General features: G+C 41.8%; 1 protein-coding gene across 1 annotated transcript in view; it reads left to right on the forward strand.

Annotated features, from left to right (window-relative positions):
• WDR59 (WD repeat domain 59) overlaps positions 1-4,714 on the forward strand; it is a 40,518-nt gene extending 35,804 nt beyond the window's left edge. Inside the window, exon 7 of the mRNA XM_006860307.1 lies at positions 4,479-4,714. Within this exon, the coding sequence (XP_006860369.1) occupies positions 4,479-4,714 (236 nt within the window). The remainder of the gene's footprint in view (positions 1-4,478) is intronic.
• Positions 4,715-8,806: the final 4,092 nt, after the last annotated feature.

An 8,806-nucleotide genomic window follows, 5' to 3' on the forward strand; every position in this document is an offset into this window, starting at 1 on the left:
ATGGCACTTAACAACAACAACACCATGGCTAGAAGGGCCACATTAAGAAAGCATTGCAAAAGTCAACAATCAAAGTCAATTGGGTTTCCATATACCAGCAATGAGAAATCTAAAAAGGAAATTAGGGAAACAATTTCATTTACCATAGCATCTAAGAGAATAAAATACCTAGATACAAAGAAAACTATAAATTGCTTCTGAAAGAAGACATAGTAAATGAAAAGATGTTGGAAGACGATATTACTAATGTATCAGTACTACCCAAAGTGATCTACAGATTCAATGCAATCCCCATCAAAATTCCAACATCCTTCTTTACAAAAATAAAAAAGGAAGGCCCGAATCTCTAAAACAACGTGGAACAAGAAGAACTAAGTATGAGGACTTGCACTTCCTGATTTTAAAAGAAACCATACAGCGACCGTAATCCGAACACCCTAGTACTGGTATGGTAACAGACACAGAGATTTGAAAGTCCAGAAACAAGCCCACAAATCTATGGTCAACTGATTTTCGATAAGATAACTAAGTTTCTTCAGTAGGGAAAGAAAAATCTCTAAATAATGTTGGAAAAATTGAATTTCCACATGCAGGTAAATAAAACATCCATGCCTCATACCATACCCAAAAACAAATTCAAAATGGGTTAAGGATCTACACATGCAAACTAAAATCACAAAACCCTTAGAAGAACAAGCTGGGCAGTGCTTTCAGTATACCAACAAAAGCACAAACAGCAAAAGATAAAATACTAAATGGGACCTGATTAAAACAACAAACGTTCATTCATCAAAAGACTCTATGCAAAACAAGTGAAAAGACAGGCTACCCGCTGGGAGAATATCTTTGAAAACCATACATCCCAACAAGACTCTAATGAGCAAAGTGTTGATGAAACTATTCATTTTGGGAAATGTTTCTAGAGAGAGCAAGTTCCTTTTTTAAAAAAAAACTCAATGTATTATCATAGGTTATCTAGCCATGTACTTTTCACTAAAGAAATTAAATTTACATACATATTATGTATGTGTATATGTATATTTAATAATATATGTCATGCATGTTGTTGTTAAGTGCCATCGAGTTGGTTCCGACCCATAGCGACCCTGTATAGGGTTTCCAAGGAACAGCTGGTGAGCTTAAACTGCTGACTTTGCTGTTCAAATGGCTTTGCAGTCTGGTGGTTTAACACACAGCACCACACCAGGACTCCATATCACATATGTTGTTGTTGCTAAGTGCCGTCGAGTCGATCCCAACCCATAGCGACCCTGTATAGGGTTTCTAAGGAGCACCTGGTGAGCTTGAACCGCTGACCTTGCAGGTCAAATGGCTTTGCAGTCTGGCGCATTAAACCACAGCGCCAAAGTAGGACTCCATATCATGTATGGTGGTGTTGTTAAGTGCCATCAAGTCGATTCTGACCCATAGCAACCCTGTATAGGTTTCCAAGGAGCAGTTGGTGAGCTTGAACTACTGACCTTGCAGTTCAAATGACCTTGCAGTATGATGCATTAGCCCACAATGCTACACCAGGACTCCCATATCATGTATAGTGTATATAATATAAAGTTTTTCAATTTTTGTAAAGAAAACAATACTTACAGTGGACCAATAAATGACATCAAGATAAATGGAGGAAAGCTTGAAGTTGTCAAAGACTTCATTTTGTTTGGATCAACCATCAACACTCATGGATGCTAGCAAGCAAGAAATCAAATGACATATTGCATTAGGCAAATCTGCTGCACAATAAAGTGTTTAAGAGCAAAGATATCAGTTTGAGGACTAAGGTGTACCTGATCCAAGTCATGGTATTTTCAGTAGCCTCATATGCATGTGGGCATTGGACAAAGAATAAAGAAGACTGTAGAAGAACTGATGTATTTGAGTCAGTATTGAGAATATTAAAGGTACCATGGATTTACAGAAGAACAAACATCTGTGTTGAAAGAAGTAGCTAGGATGGCTAGACTTCGTCTTTCATACGTCAGACATATTATCAGGAGGGACCAGTCCCTGCAGTAGGACATCATGCTTGGTAAAGTGGAGGGTTAGCAAAGCAGAGGAAGAACCCCCAACTAGAGGGATTGGCATAGTGGCAGCAGCAGTGGGCTCAAGTGTAGCAATGATTGTGAGATTGGTACAGGACTGGGCAGTGTTTTGTTCGGTGGTGCCTAAGGTCACCATGATTTAGTACTGACTCAGCGGCCCCTAACAACATTATTTACATGCATATGTGCATATATACATGCATACATGTATATCACGATATTAGGTTACCTGGTGGTTTGTTCACTAAACGCCTCTCCTTCTGGACTGAAGAGTCCTGGGAATCCTGACTCATCCCACAATCTGACAAGTGTCTTCTTGTGGTAACGATGTCAGAGTGTCTCTAGTATCAGTTATGAAGAGCACCTGTGGCAAAGCTTTTGAAGTTTCTTCTAGAAGTTTCTGTACCCAGCCTATCGTTTATAGCAGGAGATTTAACATTAATAACGATCTTGGAAATTGTTTTCAAGCATATACACTCTGTTGTTGCTGTTAAGTACCATTGAGTTGGTTCTGACTCATAGCGACCCTGTATATGGTTTCCTAGGCGTGGCAGCTCAAGCCAACCTTGGGATCCAGTGCAATAAGCCGCCGCGCCACACCAGACTCTAATGTACACTATAGAAAAACATAATTCCTAATGATATTTGGAATTTTTTGCAGAGAAGGCATTTTAATCATTTTTCCAAGGTCCATGTTGAAATTGACATTGTTATCGCAAGTGCAAAAGAGCAAAAACCCTTTTATTAGATATCTGTTTTACTGGAATATATAGATTTTACATTCTTACAATCTAAACTGTTAAAAGAAAGTAATATTTCATCTGACCAGTAGCACCAATAAAGGAAATTTCACAAGTTTTAACTGATAAGGCTTTTCATGAGAAAAAGAAAGATACCAACCAAGACTTAAAATAAGATGGAATGCTTAGAGGAAAACAGCACTGCTTTTAAACCAAAATAAGATGGAATGCTTAGAGGAAAACAGCACTGCTTCTAACCAAAATTTCAAGCCACTCTAATTTGTCTACAGAGTTACATTTATACAGTTTTCTCCTTATTCACTGCTGTCAGATTAATTCAATTTGGACCCATCATGAACCTGTGGGACAGAGAAGAACTTTCCCATGGGATCCCAAGACTATAAACTTTACAGAATCAAAAGGCCATGGTTTTTCCAGCAAAACAGCTGGTGGGTTCAAACCAACTACCTTTTAGTTAGCAGCTGAGTTACCTGGGCCCCTTATTTTCCTTTGAGCTAACTCTGTATTTGGAGTCCTGAGGTGACTCTGTAGGATAATGTGCTGGACCGCAAGGTTGGTTTGAATCGCCAGGTTGGTGGTTCAAACTCACCAGCCACTCCTTGGAAGCCCTATACAGGTCACTCTGAGTCAGAACCAACTCGACGGCACTGATGAACAACATCTACTCTCTGGTATGTGTTTATGACTAGCAGTTGTCATGAAGCAGAGGACTGTTTCTGATAGGAGAAAGGACCATCCCTCTGTTGTAACAGATGGAAGGGAGCAAATGTAGGGACACTGGAAGCTCTGCTGTGGAAAGGAAGAGGTCCCTGCCTGATGGCTTTTTTGGGTCGTGGAAGTGAGAGAAGGGCTGTCAGCTGAGAGAGGGGACCGGAGCTCGCAGACTCTGGAGGAGACATGAAATAGTCATCTGTTCAGGAAATACTGGCTATAGTGTTACCTGACCTGCTCTGAAGGAATTGACCGCGCCGCGTGGGTTATAACAAAGGAAGAACTTTTATTGGACCAGCAAGTGGCTCAGCGGATTCTTATCCAGAGGCTGAGCCTCGTTTATAGAAAGGACCCTGGTCTATATAGTGTTTGGGTCCTTGGGGCATTACAAAGTGTATCAAGGAAGGTGTAAAAGCTAGCAATTGCTATGTCATATGGTGGGGCAGTGAGCAAGCAGGTGGGAGTTGATTGACAGAAGTTTTAATCAGGGGCTTTGATACCTTCTCAGAGATGAGTCTGTACCAGGAGAAGTTTAGCTGTGATAATCACATGGGCCTGAGGTGGTCTATGCTCAGTTCCTGGAATGTGGACCCTGTCCTTGGAAGGAGATATGTACTCTGGGGGGACGGGAGGATGCTCAGTGTCTGTTTCCAGTGGCCTGCCTCCTTTATAGTACCGTGCTGGGGCTCACTAAAGATTCTGAAAGATGTCCATGCTGGGCCTTCCTTTGGGAATACTCTGCTACTTTGTGGCAGACATGGCAGGAGTGGGCAGGTGACAGGCCCCACCAGGCTCCCTCTGCACCCCTTCTGCCTAGGCCTTGCCTCTCCAACAACCTACAAGTCTCATTTAGGTTTTAGTTAAGGGGTTCTGCTATCTAACAAAAGAGAGAAAGTCAATGGTCTAATACAATCATTTCATTTCTTTTGGGGTTGTCTGCTCCGGTGTTCAGAATTTGGTGTGTACTGCAGCCATTGCCGAAGCGAGGTCCGAGGCACGCAGTGCGCCATCTGCAAAGGCTTCACGTTTCAGTGCGCCATCTGCCATGTGGCGGTACGAGGATCGTCCAATTTCTGCCTGACCTGTGGACATGGTGGGCACACCAGCCACATGATGGAGTGGTTTCGAACCCAGGAGGTGTGTCCAACCGGCTGTGGGTGCCACTGCCTGCTCGAAAGCACTTTCTGATCTTACTGACCATGGGCATGGGCAGGAATTGCATCCCGTACATGCCTGTAACAAGCTCTCTGCCAGGAGAGAGGCTCTGCCTAGCCTTGAGTGTGCGCCCTCGAAAGGCCTTGGTGTTGGTGTTCACCGAGGTGAGGTCTGACTTCCTGTGTCGTCTGTGTCAGCTGAGCTGTGAGGTCAGACGTTTAATTGGCTCTCTGCCTCCCGAGCCAGGGTTTACCTCAAACCAATGCACAGCAATGCCAACACAGAGATCAAAGTTAGGTGCAGAAAACCGTCTCCAGGACCAAAAGACTGCAACGATCCATTGAATTGGCACGTGGGCCTATGACATCAGTAGCTTTGAAAGTTGCTACATTTAATGAACTGATGGGCCATGAGTGGCTTTTAAATATGATACTTAAGTTATAAGTAGGTGATGTACTTAAGGATTCTTAAGATGTATGTGTTTTGTTTGTTTTCCCCTCCAGCTGCTGTCCCTTGGCTAATAAAATTCCAGTAACAGTTTTTTGTTTTTTATTTTTAAAAAAGAAAGTTAAATGTTTTCGTAGATGTCTTTTTCCTGAACTTCTAATTTAAATGACCTATTTTATTTTAGATGTGTCAAAGACTGCTCAAATTTGCAAAGAACATCAAGATTTACTTTTGGCATCTGATAAGAGAGAATAAAATTTGACATTTTAGGTTCTTCCCAACAACCCATCCAGTGTGGAAATGAACCCTATGTATGGCTCACCTTTCAGCCAAACAAGGGGACTAATAAATAACACTAATGAGATACACACACTGTAGAAGAACCAACCATTGGAGATCAGAAGGACAGCATTTACTCACGGACAGAGTTCAGACGGATTAGGAAGGAAGGAGGAATAGAACCAGGCAACTGAAAGTAAGATAAGTGATGCCACACTGGTGGATTGCAATCAGTGAAATGAAAGAAAATGTGTATGAATTGTTGAATGGGAAATTGATCAGCACTGTAAACTTTCCGTCATCATCGTGATGTGCCATGGAGTCGGTTCCCACTCATAGCGACCCTGTACAGGGTTTCCAAGGCTATAATCTTTACGGGAGCAGAAAGCCTCATCTTTCTCCTGCAGAACAGCTGGTAGTTTCTAACTGGTGACTTTGAGGTTCGCAGCCCGATTCGTAACCACTGCACTAGCAGAGTCAAAATAGAAAACTTGAAATGAAAAATTTACCCAGTTGGATCCCCCAAAATGTAGCCATTACCTTCTGAGCTGACCTATCTGCCTTGGATTTAATTGGCCCAGAAGATGCTCTAGGAAGCCACTGTTTCTATTAGATCTTGCTGGCAAATCCAAGACTCATTTCTGAATTCGTTACTAATAAAATTGTTTTTATTAGTTTTGCTCTTGCTTCAAAGAGTGACACATACTGATCTTCGCACATTTGGGCACCCATAAACTGAGAGCTTGCTGTGACCAAGACATTTGCTTAAAAGTGAAAATGCCGAACTCTGTGCAATTACAGCTTCAGTAGCTGCCACATCAATAATAATCCTACAGTCGTCTTCCACCAGTTGCTGGATTTCAGCCACATTTCTTCATTCCTTGCGTTTGATGGTCTTCCCTCTTAGCTCATATTTGAGGTCTTCTCGACCTTTCTTAAAACTCTTAATGCATCTGAAAATTTGTTTTATGTGGGACAGCATTCCTGTAAACTTGTTGCAAGGTTTCAATCATCTGGGAAGGTAGACACTTGAATTTTGCTAAAAATTTGATATTAGTCCTGACCTCAAAATCATTTTTTTCCCCATGACTCAAAAAGTATCCTTGTTATTGAAGGTGCCCTAATGAGACCCAGATGACTATAATACTGAGAAAACGTGTTTACAGCCATCCACTCATCACAGAGGCGTGTTCAAACATGTTATATTTGGAATAAACCCATGCATGTATGAATTGGAACCCTAGTAGCAATAATTTTTGACTTAACGCTCGTACTTCACTTGTTGTTTAGTGTCATCGCATCAGTTCTGATTTATAGCAGCCTGTATAGGGTTTCCGAGGAGCAGCTGGTGAGTTTGAACTGCTGAACTTGTGGTTCAATCTGACTTTGCAGTTCAGAGCGTTAACCCACAGTGCCACACCAGGACTCCCGTACTTCACTAGTGAATGGTTAAAGCAGGTAAGAAAAAGAGACATGAGTATCCAGCTTTTCTTTTGTCATAAAATAAAATCTCTAGTTGTTGTTAGGTGTCGTCGAATTGGTTCTGATTCATAGTGACCCTGTGCACAACAGAACGAAACACTGCTTGGCCCCTTGCCACCCTCACCATTAATGAATTTGAGTCCATCGCTGCTGCCACTGTGGCAGTATATCTTTTGTGGGGTGAGGGGGTGGGGGTTCGTCTTCTTTTTTGTGGACTTTCCACTTTACCAAGCAGTATATTTCTTCTTGTTGCTAAGTGCAGTTGAATTGGTTCTGACTCATTAACAACCCTGTATAGGGTTTCTGCAGAGTTTGAACCACTGACCTCATGTTTCAAACTGACCTGCAGTCCAGTGTTTATCCTGCAGCGCCACACCAGGACTCTTAGAGTGACACGAATCACAAAACAATCTCAAATCACTACCTTTATTTTACTAAGTGAAGCAGGTTGTATTGTGCCCCCTAACAAGTTATGTCCTGACCTGTATGGTAACTGTGAGTCTTACCTAGTTGGAAACAGAGTCTTTGAAGATGTAACTAAGTGAAAATGAAGTTATACTGGAGGAGGGTAGCCTTGAATCCATTGATTACTATCTTCATAAGACAAAAGGAGAAGATTTGGACAGAGAAGAAAGGCACATGTTGTTTGGTGCCATCAAGTTAGAACCAACTCATAGCGACCCTATGCACAACAGAACTAAACACTGCCCAGTCCTGGGCTAACCGCACAATTGTTGCCACACTTGGCCCATTGATGCTGCCACTTTGCCAATCCGTCTCGCTGGGGGTCTTCCTCTTTTTTGTCTGACCCTCCACTCTACCAAACATGATACCCCTCTCCAATGAGTGGTCCCTCCTGTCAATATGCCTGAAGTATGAGAGATGAATTGGCTGCACTTTTTCCAACACAGATCTGTTGGTTCTTTTGGCAACCCATGGCACTTTCAGTATTCTCCAACACCACAACTCAAAAACATCAGTTCTTCTACGGTCTTCCTTATTCACTGTCCCAACTTCTGCACGTGGCTTGGGTCAGGTGTGCCTTAGTCCTTAAGCTGAAATCTTTGCTCTTCTACAGTTTAAAAAGGTCTTATGCAGCAAATTTACCTAATGCAATACATCATTTGATTTCTTGACTGCTGCTTCCATGAGTGTTGATGGTTAATCCACAAAGAATGAAGTCTTTGACAACTTCAATCTTTTCTCCATTGATAAGAATGTTGTTTATTGGTCCAGTGGTGAGGGTTTTTGTTTTCTTTACATTGAGACACAATCCATACTGAAGGCTGTGTTCTTTGATCTTCATCAGTAAATATTTTAAGTCCTCTTCACTTTCAGCAAGCAAGGTTGTATCATCTGCATATCACAGGTTGTTAATGAGTCTTTCTCCAATCCTGATGGCCACATTTTTTTTTTTTCATATAACCCAGTATCTTGGGTTATTTGCTGAGCATACAGGTTGAATAAGTATGGTGAAAGAATACAACACTGTCACCCTCCTTTCCTAATTTTAAACCATTCAATGTTCCCATGTTCTGTTCGAACAGCTGCCTGTTGGTCTATATACAGGTTCTATGTCAAGAAATTTGGGAGACAACTATCTGGCCAACAGATTGGAAGAGATCCGTATTTGTGCCCATTCCAAAGAGAGGTGACCCAACTCAATGCAGAAATCATTGGATTGTCTCTTTGATATTCCATGTGAGTAGGGTTTTACTAAAGGTAATACAGAAACGATGGCAAGAGAACCTCCAGAGGTTCAAGCCGGATTCAGAAGAGGATGTGGAACGAGGGATATCATTGCTGATGTCCAATGGATCTTGGCTGAAAGCAGAGAATATCAGAAACATGTTTACCTGTACTTTATTGACTACACAAAGGCTCTCGATTGTGTGGCTCATGATAAACTATGGACAA

This window comes from Chrysochloris asiatica, unplaced genomic scaffold (assembly GCF_000296735.1).
Source record: "Chrysochloris asiatica unplaced genomic scaffold, ChrAsi1.0 scaffold00037, whole genome shotgun sequence".
NCBI lineage: Eukaryota > Metazoa > Chordata > Mammalia > Afrosoricida > Chrysochloridae > Chrysochloris > Chrysochloris asiatica.